General features: G+C 44.1%; 1 protein-coding gene across 20 annotated transcripts in view; it reads right to left on the reverse strand.

Annotated features, from left to right (window-relative positions):
- Positions 1-18,520, reverse strand: part of LOC147028760 (uncharacterized) — a 377,598-nt gene that overhangs the window by 43,803 nt on the left and 315,275 nt on the right. For 17 of the 20 annotated variants that reach the window (XM_085879466.1, XM_085879463.1, XM_085879462.1 and 14 more), the window contains one exon: positions 5,829-6,092. In XM_085879466.1, coding sequence (XP_085735592.1) covers positions 5,829-6,092 — 264 coding nt within the window. Of the gene's footprint in view, positions 1-5,828; positions 6,093-18,421; positions 18,512-18,520 lie in introns of those variants that run through there. The other 3 variants (XM_085879476.1, XM_085879472.1, XM_085879473.1) reach the window with 3 other exon arrangements.

Here is an 18,520-nt window from a genome sequence, read left to right on the forward strand (position 1 = left end):
CACTGCACTCCACCTCATGGATTTATCGAGAAAAATCTTCATCATCGAAACCCACTCTGTGGGAGTACCTCCTGGGTAGCTGCCCTTTGCAGAGCAGTTCACTGGATGACGGGATTGGGACAAAGCCTTCGGGACCTCCACTCTGATGATAGGAGGAAAACCATGGGGTAACCTTCCTGGATCAGATTACGGTAGTGTGTTGGGGTGTTGCTAAGGTGTCGTCCATCAGACGGAGGCCTCCTTGGGTTAACCTGAGGCGGTCCCTTCGGGTGGATGCCTGGAAAGTTCCATCCTGAAGAGAGGGGTGATCACCTGTCTCTGTTATCATCTGAACTCAAGCGTTTCAACATCAGTATTGCAGCACCCTCTGAGGTTCGGAGAACGGACAATGGTGGGTGGTTACACCTACTATCGGTCTGGTCACTCTGATGGTTACCATGCCCAAGGAGTTGCTGGAGCTGTGTCCAATAAGCTGACTACAATGATAATTGAGGTAACAACAGTCAAGAAACGCATTATGAGACGAAGGATTCATCACTTCTTGAGTGTCATTTCCCTGGTCTCTGTATATGCTCTGACTGAGAGGAGTGATCTCACCGTGAAAGACGCATTCTATGTCATGCTGGAGTTGGTGGTTGATCAGTGCCACAGGCGAGATACTCTTCTAGTCTTGGGGAATGTCATTGCATCAAATGGAACTGATAGGGATGGTTATGAGACATGTGTTGGTCCCCATGGGTCTGGAACTGTGAATCAGAATAGCATTAAGTTCCTTGACTTTGAAAGAAGTCATGGACTTACGGTGGCTGGTTCATGGTTTCAGCACCCACAAGCTCATCGCTGGACTTGGTATTCCAACGCTGGTGTTGCAGCAAAGGAGATTGACCGTGTGCTCATTGATGGTTGCTGGAGGATTATCCAGAACTGCAGGGTCTCCAAGAGTACTCAGTTCCTCATGACCAACCACAGGCTTGTGGGAGCAACTTTGAAGTTGCAGCTGAAATGGGGGAGAATGATACCATCCCAGCCAAGGCTGGATGTTAGCAAGCTCAAGGATGAGAGGGTCGCTGAGGAGCTTGCGAAAAGGCTGAGTGGGGATTTGGGGGGGGGGGGGTCTGGGTGCTTTGGGGAAACCTGAAGAGTTGTGGAGTGCCTTCAAGACCACCATCCAACGATGATTCATTTTCAAGACCACCATCTTTGATATTGCCGGTGGATGTCTTGGAACTCACCGAAGGGCGAAGAAAAATTTTGTCCCTCAAGGGACAATGCATACCATTGTCTAGTCACCAGGCCAGGCTTAATGGCAGGGCTGAGCTGTTCAGAGAGCTAAGGTGTAAAACGACATGTGCTGAGGGTGGACAAGGAGACCTATGTGCGAGGAATCTGTGAGGGGGAAGAGCATCACCTGTGGTCAAGTGATTCTCGTCCTGCTTACCGGGGAATTCATGCATTGCGTTCCTCCAAGCGCATCCCTCGGTGTACTGCAGTTAGAACAGAGGGTGGTCGGCTCTTGACAGAGGAGTCCGAAGTGAAGGCCCGCTGGGCCGGTTACTTTGAGCAGCTGTACCAGGCTAATCCACCAGCAGTTGAGTTGGATGTCAGGAGTGTTACTATCCCTCTTGCTGACACTCCACTCAACTGTGATCAACCTTCGTTTGTGGAAACAGTCTGTGGTGAACTGGTTGAAATGGGGTGAAGCTCCTGGGATCTGTGGCATCCATGCTGAACTTCTCAAGGCTGGTGGAAATGCTGTACTAGTGTCGTTGCATACAGTTCTGTGCTCTGCCTGAAACAGGCATCATCCCAACTGACTGGAAGAGGGGCTTTGTCGTCCCTCTCTGGAAAGTGAAGGGTGATCACCAGGACTGCAACAACGACCGTGGGGTGACGCTCTTCTCAGTGTCGGGCAAGGTCTTTCCTCGGATAATTCTTGATCGGATTTGCCACCATCTGCTTAAGCACCAGCGCCCAGAGCAGTCAGGCTTTACACCAAAGAGGCCAACAATTGACTGTATCTCTTTGCCCTTCGGTTCCTCACCGAACGCACCCAAGAGTTTCGGCAGCGGCTGTTTGCAGCCTATGTTGATCTCTGCAAGGCGTTTAATGCAATGAATCTGGATGCCCTTTGATTCAGTGAATCTGGATGCCCTTGGTCTTCGTGGGGTGCCAACCAAACTGATCACTCTGATGTCTGGACTAGACTCTGGTGCTGAGAGTGCTGTGAGATGTGGTGATGCCATCTCTGACTTATTTGCAGTTCTTACTGGAGTTCGGCAGGGGTGTATACTGGCCCCCACACTTTCAGCGCTTGTATGGACTGGATTCTGGGGAGGGTGTCAGAGAGATTGAGCTGCGGTGGATCATTTGGGAATGTCAAGATCTCTGACCTTGATTTTGCAGATGATGCAGTCATCTTTGCGCAGACTCTGGAAATAGTTTTGGGGGCCCTCAAGGTACTGAATGAGTCGTCAGAGCCATTGGGATTACGGGTTTCCTGGGTCAACACTAAGATGCAGGCTTTCAATGACATCTTGGATGCTGCTATCTTGTCTGTACCTGTTTGTAGCGAGGATGTTGAGGTCACGGAGAGTTTCAGTTACCTTGGCAGTGATATTCATGTCTCTGCTGGCTGTGAGCCAGAGACCAACAGATGTCTATGTCGGGCCTGGGGAGTCGTATATTCACTGAATTATGTGGTGTGGCGCTGTCAGTTACTGTGCAGGAGGACGAATGTGCGAGTCTTCAGGTCATTGGTGCTTCCAGTCTTGCTCTACGGATGTGAGATATTGCTCTACAGACCAGATATCTGAGACGGAGTCTTGATTCCTTTGGTACCAGGTCTCTTAGGAGAATCCTTGGCTATCGCTGGTCGAACTTTGTGTCCAATGAGTGGTTGCTGAGAGAGACTCAAATTAAAGTTGTTACCTGCACAGTCCGTCAGCGTCCGCTGCAGCTGTAAGGACATGTGGCTCGTTTTGCTGACACTGATCCTGCTCACCAGATTCTCTCAGCGAGGGAGCCTCATGCATGGAGGAGGCCAATGGGCCAACCACATGCCTCATGGTTGCAACAGATTGCTCAACGTCTCAAGGAGATGGGGATGGGCCAGGCATCTGCCTGATTGAGGCCCCTGGAGTACCGGCGGAAAGTGGACGCAGCGGCATGCTGCTGCTGCTGCCATACCTGATCTGACTCTGCCTTTAACCTTCCTGGATCCAATCTATCCTCAGCAAATTAAGATTCCCCATGATCAATACCCTTCCCCTCTCACATTGTTTTCTGATTTTTTGAACCCCTATTTTGTGCTCTTACCTCATCCCAGAATTCTGATAAAAGCATCTCACAAGAGTCTTCTCATGCTTATCATCTTCCATCTCAAGCGACACAACATCCCCTGCATTCGTTCCCTCATTAATGGCATTCCTTTTTCTTGAAACAAGACTGTATTTTACTTAGTTTTCTACAAGTATACCACCTCCATTTTTCTCTTTCCTATCACATTGATACATGATGTTGCCTACAAATCCTGTCTTCTAATTTGTCACCTGATTAAACAGTCTCACTCACTACAACTATATCATGGCTGAAGGCCCTGTCACACCTTGACGTTTTAGCCAGCGTCTGGCAAGGTATCAAAATGCATGTAAAACGCTGGCGTATGCTGAACTATTGATGTTTTTTTTTCCAGTTTTGGACGTATTCAAAACGCGTTGGACGTATGCATAACATATTAGTAACGTACACAGAATGTTTCGATAACATATAGATAACTTATATCAACGAATGCTGAGCGTGTTGTCGGCGTTCACAACCTGTGCCCATCGATAGTCTAACTTATGCATTGCGCGCGGCAGCGTATCGCCGACGATCACGTTGCGTAGCCTATGAAAAGGCTGCGGCTCGACAATTCAAATCATAACCGCACTAGACATCGAAGTGTCAAGCCGCTGTCACACCTTGACGTTTTAGCCAGCGTATGCCGACATATGAAACATTTGCCGAATACACTGGCACACGTCGAATATGTTATGGGTAAGTTTTGTATACGTTAAGAGCACGTTGAAGCATGCTGGCATACGTCATAGTACGCCGACAAATTTTCAGCATGTGAAAATTTTTCGACGTATGCCAGCATATGACACACGTTCCGCATACGCTAGCCATAAGTTGTAGGCACGTTACACGATCTTTGACACATGACGACACACGTTACTTGTAAGTTACTCATAAGTCGAAACACGTCGAGGTAATGTTTAGCGTCAGTGTTCCAGACTCCCTGGTTTGTTTTTTTTTTCTTCGGCATCACGGCGATGTTGACACTTTGATTTCTAGTGCGGTTATGATTTAAATCGTTGAGCGACAGCCTATTCATTATATTATACCAGAGATACCCGTGCACATGCACGGGATAGCAGTACAACATAGCTGGTAGCAGCCGACAGACCGTACACGGGGAATGACAAAAATACGCATCATGCAAAATGCAAGTGGTACTATGGAACGCCAAGACTTCCCAAACATTGTCGGCATGTCCGCTAAGTGCCACAGCAATTTCATAGGGATCGTGTGACGGCGAGCCGAGTTTTTAGTGTGCGAGCTTGGTATTATATTATATTATATTATAACTGCACTAGCAATCGAAGTGTCAACATCACCGTCATACCGAAGAAACCCCCCCCCCCCCAAAAAAAAAACAGGGAGTCTGGAACACTGACGCTGAACATTACCTCGACGTGTTTCGACTTATGAGTAACTTACAAGTAACGTGTGTCAACGATCGCGTAACGTGCCTACAACATATCTCCAGCATGTGCGGAACGTGCGAGTCATACGCTGGCATATGTCGAAAAATTTTAAGCATGTTACAATTTGTCGACAAGCTCGGCGTACTACGACGTATGCCAGCGTACTACGACGTATGCCAGCGTGCTCTTAACGTATACAAAACTTACCCATAACGTATTCGACATGTGCTAGCGTTTTAGACAAATTTTTCATACTTCGGCATACGCTGGCTAAATCGTCAAGGTGTGACAGCAGGGTCTTTATTGGGGGTCGAATGGAACATTTTTCACTTATCCCTTCTTGTAATTATTTTTTGCTGGCAGGATGTACCAATCACATAATTAGTTGCACTTCCTTCCTTTTTTGCCTCTTCATCCTTCTCGAGCCCAAAAATGCCTTTATTTCTCTCCACAATTCCCACTGCAAACTTTGCTGCCCCTCTTCTGTTTACCCTATGGCCATCAATCTGAAAACAATCCCTTTGGCCACAGAGATTCCCATTGCTTCCTCAACCCAAAACCTTGCTGCCTGCACCATTCTTCTTACCAAAGATTGTCATATATTGCTCTACTCTCAATTCTGTTCCCTTTCCCATCCTCAGAATAATACAAGAAAAATTCTGCTGCATCCTAACCACCGCATGCACCCACTGAACCCCAGATACCACCCAACCAACACACACACACACACACACACACACACACACACACACACACACACACACACACACACACACACACACACACACACACGCAACCTTGCTCTTCCATTAATCTAGACAATGCATATAAAAATCCTCATTACTAGTTGCTTTAAAGTATAGATGTAGATATAATTTTACTCAGTATTTTCTTTGTACTGATTGGCCACAAATCCCATTCAAATACTTGGAGAAAGGAGAAAAAATGGAAAAGTAAATGGGAGGGATTAAACTTCAAACAGGAAACAGACAATTTGATCCCAAACCTATAGGCAATTAATCGGCATTTTTGACTAAATGTAGCGTTCTCATTGGGCTCTGCAAATGAAATTTCACACACCTGTTGCAGGTTGAACATCTTGTCCTTCAGGCAATGCCATGTTGTTGGGTCCAACAAATGATGAAGTGAAAGGACTGCTGCCCTGCTGTCCATTCACCATTTGTGCTTGTAAGGCAAGTAGCTGGCCACTGGGGCTCACAAAGACACCAGAGGGTTCAATCTTCAAAGGGCTGAACACGTTACTTGGCAAAACAAGGCCTGATGTGATCATGGGCATCACCGGAGGTACCAGTGTAGAGTGTTGATTCGTTTGGGGTACGAGGTCTGCAGAAAAGAAATATTATGTAAGAGGTTGTCTTTCTTGTCATCCGACCCTTTCATTAGCCACAACTTCTGTACAAAGGGATATCTACATATTACTATGAAAGCAAGGAAATAAAATATAAACATGGAAGAGTTGGGAAGGAGTGAGTGGAGAGAACAGCAAATTTGAAAGTAAAAAAAGGAATAAAGTATTCGGTGCCTCTGCATGTCTCTTTTGCTCGAAGGGTTAATCACACAAATTCAGAGAGCAATACAATGAAATACAAGAAATTTATCACGTGATGGCAACTCGACAAAACAAAATTCAGTCGATTCTCACCACTGCTGTGCAAAAGTTTTAGACATATTCAGTTTAATGTGTGGACGTTATGAGCATCACAATTTCGCCGAAGCCTCCACTCGTGTTTTCTACTATCATTTTCCCGTGCCATCCCTACATATGGAGTACCACCATACTCCATGATAACAATGTTGACTTCTAAATACAGTTTAGTTTCGGTGAGAAGAAATCAAGCTTGTCATGAGGCAATCTTTAAGTCACATTGATCAGAATCTTCAAAAACTTGTGATCACAACTGGAAGTAAACTATACATGAGCAGCTAATATTAAATGTTGTATAAGCTAATCCATCACATTTACCAATAAAATCAAATTGATGACTCATTGTCAGGTGTTCCTCATCATTAACATCAGGTATTCCTCTCTGCACATCCATAAAGTTAAAAGCCCACTTTTCGCACTGCAGAATACAGATCTATCACGGTTAACAATTAGCTTAAAATAAAATGGCTAAAATTCCGTTGAAGATCACCATAGAATTGTGTTTCTGCATTAAGAAGGTAAAACATTTTGTGAAATAGCTCGCATCACTTAATTTTAAAGGTGTGATAGTGATAGCTAAAGCACAATCAACACGTATGGAGAAACTTCATCTGAAATTGACAAACCCAGGACTTGAAGACCCAAAAACCTGTCCGACAAGCATAAGCAATACTTGACGATAATATCCTTAAGGAGTAGAAAGAAGACAAGTGTTGAATTGACAACAGGACTGGTAGAAGGCTCAGGTATGTTGTCTATCCATCAACAGTATGAAGGTCACTTGAAATCAGGATTTAAAACATGGGTTGCAGTAAGAAAACCTCTGTTAAGAAAGGCGAACAAGACTAAAAGGTAAAAACACAGAAATTGTACAGGAACACAGAAATTATACAATGGAACAATAATCAAAGGTGCTTTGGACAGACAAATAAAAGTTTCAGTTATTTGGATATAATTGAAGACAGTACATAAGACAATTAAAATCTGAAACTTATAAAGACCTTTGCTTGAAGCGATCAATTAAGCATGGAGGGAAGTTCAATTCAAGTTTTGGGTGCATATCCTCAAGTATTGTTGGGAATTGCTGCCAATTGATGGTATATTAACTGCAGCAAGGTACAAACAAATGTTAATCCACAATGCTATCCCCAATGGTGTAAGACTTATTGGACCAAACTTCATCGTGCACCAAAATAATGATCCAAAACACTCAGCTGTAATAATTAAAACATTTCTAAAAAAGTTTTTTAACACATAGAATGTCCTTCTCAAAACCCAGATCCCAATATCATTGAAGCTGCATGGGGCTATATGGGGAAATAAAAAGTAACAAAGAATCCCAGCAACTTAGATGATCTTTCGAAGGTATTGGAAGAAGTGTGGAACACCATTTTATATGAGTTTATCACAAAATAATTTGAAAGTGTCCCGAGAAGAATTTCAATGGTTTTGAAGGAAAAGGGTGAACATACTTGAAAAGGGTAGATTATGGACCAGTTTATATCAAAGTACATTGTGTACAAGTTTGGTTATTTGAATAAGATTTTCTTTTTCAGAAAGGTGTATTTACATTGAACACAATTTTAGTTCCCTTATGCCTTGGCTTGATACGAGATGCAGTGGAGTGATTCGTCAGGGCAGGCTGTGTTTCATCTTTGTGCTTGTAGACTCGGCTTGATGCAAGGTGCAGTGGAGTGGTTCGGTGGGGCGGCCTGCGTTTTGCCATTGGGCCTGTGGACTCAGCTCGATATGTGGTGAAGTGAAGTAGTTTGGCGGGGTGGGCTGCATTTCATCCTTGTGCCTATGGACTTGGCTAAATTCTACTTTATGGGTCGGCCTTGCACGGCAGAGAACTGGTGGACCGAGAGTGTGAGTGTTGGCAGAGATTCTGAAAAAGGAGGATTTCACGAGGGAGATGAGGAGGATTGCACGAAGGAGTCCAGGGTTAAACTGAGTGGCGAGAATTGATGGTGAAAACCATTCAATGTGTTTACTTTGAAGAGTTTTACTTTTATAAACTTGGTGAGGGAGAAGTGAGTTGGGGAGGGGGAGGAAGGAGAGCAGCAAAAGAGGTGGGTGTTTGTGCACACAGGATGGAGACAGCAGACTGCTGTAGTAGGTCCAGCAGGTTAGCCTGAGCAGCGTTGCTGATTGATGATCTGAAAGTCCCAAATTTATCAAGATGGTAGTAGCTCTGCCAGGTGGGTAGCAGTTCAGAGAGAGGTCTGACGAGGTAGTTTGAATGTGAAATCAATGGGGGGGGGTCGAGATGATGCAGAGATGGAGGTTGGAAGTGTTCTGTGTATGCAGGAGACCAAATGGAAAGGAGATAGGGCAAGGAGGTTGGTAGGAGAGTTCAAGCTTCTGTATGCAGGTGGCGATGGAAGGAGTAATCACGTGGGAACAATAGTATCAGAAGATATCAGCAAGCAGGTGGTCAGAGTGGAAATATGGGAGGGATGGATAGTTATGGCATGGTCGGTGATATAGAGACAAATAGTGTCTTATGTCGGTATATGGGCCTCAAACGGGAAGGACTGTGGAAGAGAATCAGGGATTCTGGCATGCAATGGAGAGGATGATGGGAGTGGTTGAGGTGGAGGTAATGCTGTGCATTGCAGGGGAATTTAGCACACACGTGGGAGAAGCGGAGCCGGGTGAAGAGGAATGTGTTGGTAAATTTGGTTGGTGAATGAGGAATAGAGAGCTTGAGGGTCAAGCTGGGGGAGCTGGAGGCAAGGAATGGGATGGCCATAGCTGATTCATTCTTTCAAAAACGGGAAAGCTACAAGAGTACCCATAAGAGTGGACAACATAGAACAGAACTGGATTTGCTGATGGTAAGAAAGCAACAGTTGTGGAGGGTGAAGGATTGATTGTAAGGCAGTGGCGGGAGAGTGTGTTACCACTCAGCACAAGCCTGTGGTGTTTGTGGTACGGATGAAGAAAAGGAGAGAAGTTGAGAGCAGGGGTCAAAATATAATTAGGTGGGTGAAGTGTAGGTTTGTGTGTAAGGTCAAGCCAGATTAGATCTTCGGCTTGCTACAGGTACCATGTAAACCTATACTAACTTGTTCCATGGTCGGACTGTCGGCAACTAAACCTTCTCGCCCACCAGGTTTACCACCCCACCACCAGGATATCCAGCAGGATTAAAAACAAAACCTGTCAACGGGCGGAGGAGCTCCTTGTAAGCCAACAGCTATCAATTTCTAGTGCCCAGCTGTGTCTGTGGACATCCTCCTGCAGTTGGGTTACTTTTTTTTGGAAGTTGTTGGCAGGATTTGCACTGCGGCCACCGTAAAACCCTTCACTCCACCAAACATACTAAAAAGACAACGAAAACTGAAAACCCACTCCGTGGGAGTACCTCCTGTGCAGATGCTCACCTTCACAGAGCAGCTCACCAGAAGACAGGATTGAGGCAAAGCATTCGGGACCCACACTCTTTGATGATATGAGGAAAAACACAGGGTAACCTTCCTGGGTTGAATTGTAGTCGTGTGTGTCAGCGTGTTGCTGAGGTGTCGTCCACCAGATGGCGGTCTCCATGGGTTAACTTGAGGTGGTCCCTTCGGGTGGGTGCCTGGAATGTCCTATCCCTAGGAGAGGATGATCACCTGTCTGTTATCATCTGAGCTCAAACATTTGGACATCGGTGTTGCAGCACTCTCTGAGGTTCGGAGACTGGATAGTGGTGAGATCATGGCGGGTGGTTACACCTACTATTGGTTTGTGCGCTCTGGTGGTTACCATACCCCATGGAGTTGCTGTGGCTGTGTCCAATAAGCTGACTCCAATGATAATTGAGGTAACACTGGTCAACGAACATATTATGAGATAAACAAACATTCGATTTGTACAACAAAATTTAAATATGCATTTCAATAAAATAGACATCAAAGCTTTTTGACTTGCACTCCTCAGGATAAAACCACAAGCAGATGAAGAAGAAGCAGCAAACTCGAAGATATAAAGTTACAATGTAATGTCCTCAACGTTGATTGGTTGAGAGAAAGAAAGGAAGAGATTACCTGATTGGTGGAATCATGGAGCATCAGGATTAATGAATACACGGAGATGAATCACCAAGCACTGGAGGAAACGTAATGCTAATTAGCTAAGGGCTCGTGGCGGGGGGGAGGGGGGGGTGGTTTTCATGATGACTCAACGTTGACTGTGGTACAGTTGTCACACAGTCAAGCCATCATCATCAAAACAGATATAAAGTTCAGACAAATTCTTTCTCTCCACAAATAATAGGATTGGTTGACCGAATGAATGTGGCGTCCATTGCACGAAGGTGAGCTAAACTGCGTTCTCTACTCCGGATTTTAAACCAGCCGATACGATATTGCTCTGCACACTGAGAATTATTCAGTAAATGGCAACCAATTGCAGGGGTACAGGGAATAGTTGTCCGCCTATGGACATTCTTACAAGCCCGAGTCGGTTGTGTCTGTTCGGTTGACTGACTCTGTCTGATCCCCAAAGGGACATGTTGTTCAATGCGATCCTTCATTCTTAAAGATGTGACGCCAACATACCTAGCGTCACACTGGCACTGAAATTCGTAAATAATCAAACTGATATGAGAGGCGGGCAGAACGTCTTTTTGGACTGATGGAAGCAACCGGCGGGTGGTGAAAATCACTTGTGGTTGAACAGCATAGTTAGAATGGGACACTGTACCACAGTCAACGATGAGTCATTATAAGAACCACCCTCCCCCCCCCCCCAAACCAGCCCTCAGCGAATTAGCATTACGCTCATTGGTGGTTGCTGGAGGATGATCCAAAACTGCAGGATCTATCAGAGTGCACAGTTCCTCAATACCGACCACAGGCTTGTTGTAGCAACTCTGAAGTTGCAGCTTAAATCCAGGAAAATGGTACCATCCCAGCCTCAGTTGGTTGTTGACAAGCTCAAGGATGAGAGGGGAGCTGAAGAGTTTGTGAACAAGAGCTGCTTGCAGCCTTTGTTGATCGGGATACCCTCTGGAGGATTCTTGGTCTTTGTGGGGTGTCACTAAAACTGATCAATCTGATGTCCAAACTAAATTCTGGTTCTGAGAGTGTAGTGAGATGTGGAGATACCATCTCCGCCTTATTTCCAGTTGTTACTGGAGTTTTTCAGGGGTGTGTACAGACCCCCATACTTTTCAGCGCTTCTATGGACTGGATTATGGGGAGGATGTCAGAAGTATCAAGCAACGGCACATCGTTTGGGAATGTCAAAATCTCTGACATTGATTTTGCAGATGATGCAGTCTTCTTTGCGGAGACTCTGGATATCCCTTTAAGGGCCCTCGAGGTGCTGAATGAGGAGTCAGAGCTGCAGGAATTATGGGTTTTCCTGATAAAAATTAAGATACAGGCTTTCAATAACATCTTGGATGCTGCTATCTTGTCTGTACCTGTTTGTGGTGAGGATGTTGAGGTCACGGAGAGATTCACTTTCCTTGGCAGTGATATTCATGTCTCTCCTGGCTGTGAGCCAGAGGTCATTAGACATCTGGGTCAGGCGTAGGGGAGTCTGGATTCACTGGATCACGGGGTGTAGCACTGTCGGCACCTGTGCAGGACGACGAAAGTCTGAGTCTTCGGGTCTATGGTGCTTCCATTCTTGCTCTGTAGATGTGAGACTTGGACTCTGACCAGGGATCTGAGATGGAGACTTAATTCCTTTAGTACCAGGTCTTTTCAGAGAATCCTTTGCCATCGCTGGTCGGACTTTGTGTCCAACGAGCGGTTGCTGAGAGAGACTCAAATGAGATTTGTTATCTGCATAGTCCATGAGTGTCAGCTGCGGCTGTATGGACATGTGGCTCATTTTACTGATGCTGATCCTGCTCACCAGATTATCTCTGTGAGGGAGCCTTGTGAGTGGAGAAGGCCAATGGGCTGACCATGTGCCTCGTGGTTGCAACAGGTTGATCAGCATCTCACGGAGATGGGGATGGGTCAGGCATCTGCCTGGGGGATGGCCAGACGGAGGCCCCTGAGGTACCAGCAGAAAGTGGACGCAGTGACGCGCTGCTCCGGTGCATGCTCCCATACCTGACCTGACGTGTCCAGGAAATGTTATCATAGAGTTCAAGGAGAGGGTGAGGGCCAGGTATGAGGAACTTTGTGAAGAAGCAGAAGGTTTGGAGGAGTGGAAGTATGGAGAGGCGGTTCGGGGAATTGTAGAAGTTTTGTGTGGAAGGAGATCAGGAAAGAGTACATGGTCGAGGGATAGAAACCAGGTATGGTGGACGTAGGAAGTAGTGAAGGCAGTTGGTGAAAAGAAGGAGATTTGGAATGTAGAGAAGATCAAGGATAAAGGTCGGCAACCGGATGCGGGGTTGCTACACCTGTATGGGAAAAAGAAGAAGATAGTGAGGAAAGCTGTGGATAAGGTGAGGAATGATATTGAAGAGGTGTACAACAAGTTGGAAAAAAATGGTGGGAATGATGATTTACAAACTAGCTCTTGACATGGATGACCATAGTAAGGACATGAAGGGGAAGGAGGGGTGGTGATTAAGGATGGGGGCCGGAGCGCCAGAGAGAGGGGCAGTATTGAAGGTGTGGGAAGGATGTTTCAAAGAGCTGTTGAACTGGTGAAGGGGTGTCAGCGAGCTGGAGCTATTGTGTTATGCAGAGGGGAGTGGAGCTGGTGGAGATCACGGAGGAGGAGGTGTGGACGGCATTGAAGAGGATGAAGAAGGGAAGAGCGTCAGGCATTGATAAGGTGTGCACAGAGATAAATTGCACCAGGAGAAGCTGGAGTCATTTGGACAAAGATGCTATTGAATGTATGTATGAGAGAGGGTTCTGTTCTGGAGGATTGGAGGACAGGTTTAATTGTGCCAATATGGAAGGGAAAGGTCGATGCTCAAGATCCAGGGAAGTACAGGGGCATTATGCTCCTAAGTCATGAAATGAGGATGCAAGAAAAGATTATGGAAGGGTGGAAAAGGAAGTGTGGAGATGGAGATCAGAGAAGAGCAGCAGGGGTTTAAAAGGGTAGGGCGATGATGGATGGGATGTTCACGCTGCGACAGCTGGTGGAGAAGAGATTGTAGGTGCAAGGTGAAATGGCATTGAGATTTGTGGACCTGGAGAAGGCCTATGACACAGTCCCGAGAGAGATGGTGATGGCGACACTGAGATGGATGGGAATGCCAGAAGCAGAAGTTATGTTTGTGGAAGGGATGTTCAAGGGAATGAAAGGTAGAGTTTTGGTTGGCTCTAGTATATCTGAGTTCAGTGTGAGCATTGGTTTAAGGCAGGGAAGCAACTCATGTTTATCATGGTGATGGAGCTGGTAAGCAGGAAGGTAAATATGAGGTGTATTCTGGGGAGGAGGTTGTATGCAGACGATCTGGCATTTGTGGTGGAGAGTAAGCGGGAGATGCAGAAAGTATTGGGGAAGTGAAAGGAGGCAGGAAGTATTGGGGAGAGTGTTCGCATGGGCTGAAGATAAAGAATGGATAAGACTGAGGTATTGTGGATCGGGCAGTAGAGAAAAGAAATGAATATCAGGTTCGAGGAGAAGGATATCAGACAGGGAAATAGGTATGAGTATCTGGGAGGAACAGTGACCGGGGAAAGAAAGTCTGAGAAAATGGTTCGGAGGAGGATTCAGGTGGGTGTTGTAGAAACTGAATTATTAAAATCAAATTTATAATCATGTAAAATGCAAATTAACTTAGTTTAGTGCTTTTTGAGAAATACAATAATAAATATACATGCTGAGAAAGCAAAGTATACATGCTGAGAAAGCTAAGTATACATGTGGATAAAGCTAAGTATACATGCTGAGAAACCTAAGTATACATGCTGAGAAAGCTAAGTATACATGCTGATAAAGCTAAGTATACATGCTGATAAAGCAAAGTATACATGCTGAGAAAGCTAAGTATACATGTGGATAAAGCTAAGTATACATGCTGAGAAACCTAAGTATACATGCTGAGAAAGCTAAGTATACATGCTGATAAAGCTAAGTATACATGCTGATAAAACTAAGTATACATGCTGATAAAGCTAAGTAGACATGCTGAGAAAGCTAAGTATACATGTGGATAAAGCTAAGTATACATGCTGAGAAACCTAAGTATACATGCTGAGAAACCTAAGTATACATGCTGATAAAGCTAAGTATAAATGCTGATAAAGCTAAGTATACAAGCTGAGAAAGCGAAGTATACATGCTGATAAAGCTAAGTATACATGCTGATAAAGCTAAGTATACATGCTGATAAAGCTAAGTACACATGCTGATAAAGCTAAGTATACATGCTGAGAAAGCGAAGTATACATGTGGATAAAGCTAAGTATACATGCTGAGAAACCTAAGTTATACATGCTGAGAAAGTGAAGTATACATGCTGATAAAGCTAAGTAGACATGCTGATAAAGCTAAGTATAAATGCTGATAAAGCTAAGTATACAAGCTGAGAAAGCGAAGTATACATGCTGATAAAGCTAAGTATACATGCTGATAAAGCTAAGTATACATGCTGATAAAGCTAAGTACACATGCTGATAAAGCTAAGTATACATGCTGAGAAAGCTAAGTATACATGTGGATAAAGCTAAGTATACATGCTGAGAAACCTAAGTTATACATGCTGAGAAAGTGAAGTATACATGCTGATAAAGCTAAGTAGACATGCTGATAAAGCTAAGTATAAATGCTGATAAAGCTAAGTATACAAGCTGAGAAAGCGAAGTATACATGCTGATAAAGCTAAGTATACATGCTGATAAAGCTAAGTATACATGCTGATAAAGCTAAGTACACATGCTGATAAAGCTAAGTATACATGCTGAGAAAGCGAAGTATACATGTGGATAAAGCTAAGTATACATGCTGAGAAACCTAAGTTATACATGCTGAGAAAGTGAAGTATACATGCTGATAAAGCTAAGTAGACATGCTGATAAAGCTAAGTATACATGCTGATAAAGCTAAGTATACATGCTGATAAAGCTAAGTACACATGCTGATAAAGCTAAGTATACATGCTGAGAAAGCTAAGTATACATGCTGAGAAAGCCACAGTAAGTACACATGCTGAGAAAGCTAAGCATACATGCTGATAAAGCAAAGTATAGATGCTGATAAAGCTAAGTATACATGCTGATAAAGCTAAGTATACATGCTGAGAAAGCCAATTATACATGCTGATAAAGCTAAGTATACATGCTGATAAAGCTAAGTATACATGCTGATAAAGCTAAGTATACATGCTAATAAAGCTAAGTATACATGCTGAGAAAGCTAAGTATACATGCTGATAAAGCTAAGTATACATGCTGATAAAGCTAAGTATACATGCTGATAAAGCTAAGTATACATGTTGCTGAAGCTAAGTATACATGCTGAGGAAACCAGTTCGGAAATACACACATGATCTTTACTTTAGTCATAAACAAGCTTTGTTAAATCCTATCTGGTTAGTGAACCATTGACCTGTGATCATGTCGTCAGCAGGGCAAAACAATGACTCTCTCCTACCCACCCACCCCCCCCACACACACACACACACCCCTCTCCTTGAATCTGAAAACAAACTCCGAAACAAACCAAAACCTATCTTTGTGGCATATTTGAAGTTCACAAAGTTCCATCTGATAAACTGCATATAAACACTCAATATGCTATGTAGTTTTAAGTCTTCAGCTTGCAAATATGTAGCTGGCTGAGCTCTTCCTTCCGTGCATGGAAGTGTCTTGTGTTTTACTGAATAAACGGCTTGTATATGAACATATGTTTCTCTGTCTTGAGGTAGCAGGAAACTGCTCCCACAGTGTGAATGCATGGAGGAGGGTGGAGGAAGTAACGCAGACAGAAAGATGTGAAGGAAATTGAAAGGAAAGGTTCTGATGTCATATGTAACGCCAGCCTACCTTTACAGTCTGGAGATGGTGGCACTGACAGACACACAACAACAGAGGCTGCAGGTTTGATACAACAACTCAGTCACGAGGATTGCAGGAGTGAAGAGGGTGGATAGGAGGATGGATGAAATGAGGGAATAGATTGGTGTGCAGATGAGCTTGACGGGGAGATTGGTGAAATGCCGGCTGAGATGGGCTGTGCACTTTTTGTGGACGGCGGAAGAGAGAATGGCAAAGAGAGCGGATAATTTGAGGGAGCAAGGTATAAGGAAAAGAGGTAGACCACAGTTGAGATTGGAGGATTGTGTGAGGAGGGAAATCAGTAGGGTGGGGGGGTGTTTGGAGAGTGGAGAGAGTTGGATGAAGACAGAGGGAAGTGTAGGAGTATCGTGGTCGTGGTAGAGGCAGGGAAGAAGCTTGGTGCCATTGGACCCCACTCCTTATAAAGGGAAGAGGAGGAGGAGGAGAAGAATATGAATCACAGAAAAATGCAAAATATTTAAGACTTTTGCAGAGGGTTTTACAGAGGTTTCTCAAATACGCATGGCAGCATATTTGAAGATATATGGTCCGGAGATCATAAATTAGAATTCGTGAAAATTACTGATTTGTTTATGAAATAATTTTAAAGTTGGAGCAGGTGCTTTGACTGTGTAGCATACAGCAATGAAAACCAGATACATAGTTTTCATTAGAAGCCACCGACTGCCGGAGTTTCTGCGGCTATAAACCTATCTACCCTAGGCTAGCTCCAAAGTGTCAAATGTGTGAACATTAATCAAAATCTGACCATGGAATTTTGTGCCAAAATTACCTTTAATTCAGACGAAGCAAAGTGATAATCAACCCACATTGTTGATATGACAGCATTATCTCCATTCATAATATAGCAGCCATGTGCAATCGGGGTGATGAATCGTGCCAACAAACTAATTGTACGGTTTTGCCAGGATAAAACAAATCAAATCAAACGATGGGCCATAAAACGAATATCCAGAAGACAGAGGAGAATGGAGAAGGTGGATCCAAGTCACCAAATCATAACTGTTGGAATTAAGGCTTAAGAAAGAAGTAGATAAAACAAAAGATCCCAAAAGTCGGTGAACAGAATTTAAACGAACCTGTCCATGATGAGTCGTGCTTTTTGTGAGATTGTGCAGCTGCTGGACCAGGATTATTTAAACGAGTGATGCTGATGGATTGACTGCATATTGTATTTGATGAAATTCTACGATTTTGCACTCCACAAAATTTCCTAAGAAGTGCAGAACAGACAAGAACGACAAAGATTTGACATTTTTGCAATGATGCAGGAGAAATTCCTCAGATTTTATCCATTAATACTTGCAGTCGACCCAAGCTATGAGCGTAAAAACAGGACTGTTTGTATCTCATTGACCGAGGTCATGCACTCACAAAGTGAGTCGATCAATCACGTGGTTTCTACATGGTGTCTGTCTGACTTCTGCATTACATATTTTGTCTGCTAGATGAGCTCTCAAAACGGATATCATAGATTACAGAGAAGTTTGTGATAAAGAAGACCAAAAACAGATCTCATTGAACAAAAGGAATTTCAGGCTCATTTCTAAGAGGATGGAGGAAAGCGGTTTGATCTGCCATGCAGGCAACATGACACTGCACTGCCAGTCTCCTGATCGCTGTTGAACTTACTGGCCACTGCTGCATATTCTCGCAGCTCGTGAGGCAAAAACCAGAAATGACATGAAGGAAATTTGATCCATGGGTTATTGTTGATAGCAATTGATTTTCTGTCTCAATAGTATTTGATATTACTTTATTGATGGATTAACATCACAAAGTTCCAAATGTAACAATCAGAAATACTCCATGAGAAGTCATATCACCATGTTTATGCCATGTTAATAGAACCAGTTGGGTCAGCCTCCCATCTACCAATGACATACTATCTCTAACCAGTGGAGGAAATAGACGATTGAGCCAGGTTTGGAAAGTTTATAAATGATTAGCAAGGGCATGTAGTTACAAGCAAATTGCAGTGTCACAGAGAACAGTCTTAACCCCGAGCACGTAAAAGATCCCCTTATGCATTTGGCCTTATCGCTAAAACACAATATAGGTGCGCCTCTTACATTTGGGAGATTAGACGAGAAAGGGGCCAGAAAGAGGAAGAAGAAGTTTGGACGTGTTGTCGACTCTTTTCTCAACCACACATGAGCCGTCTGGCCCAC

Source organism: Eptatretus burgeri, chromosome 4 (genome assembly GCF_056783735.1).
Source record: "Eptatretus burgeri isolate ZD-2024b chromosome 4, Ebu_testis_v1, whole genome shotgun sequence".
Lineage (NCBI taxonomy): Eukaryota > Metazoa > Chordata > Myxini > Myxiniformes > Myxinidae > Eptatretus > Eptatretus burgeri.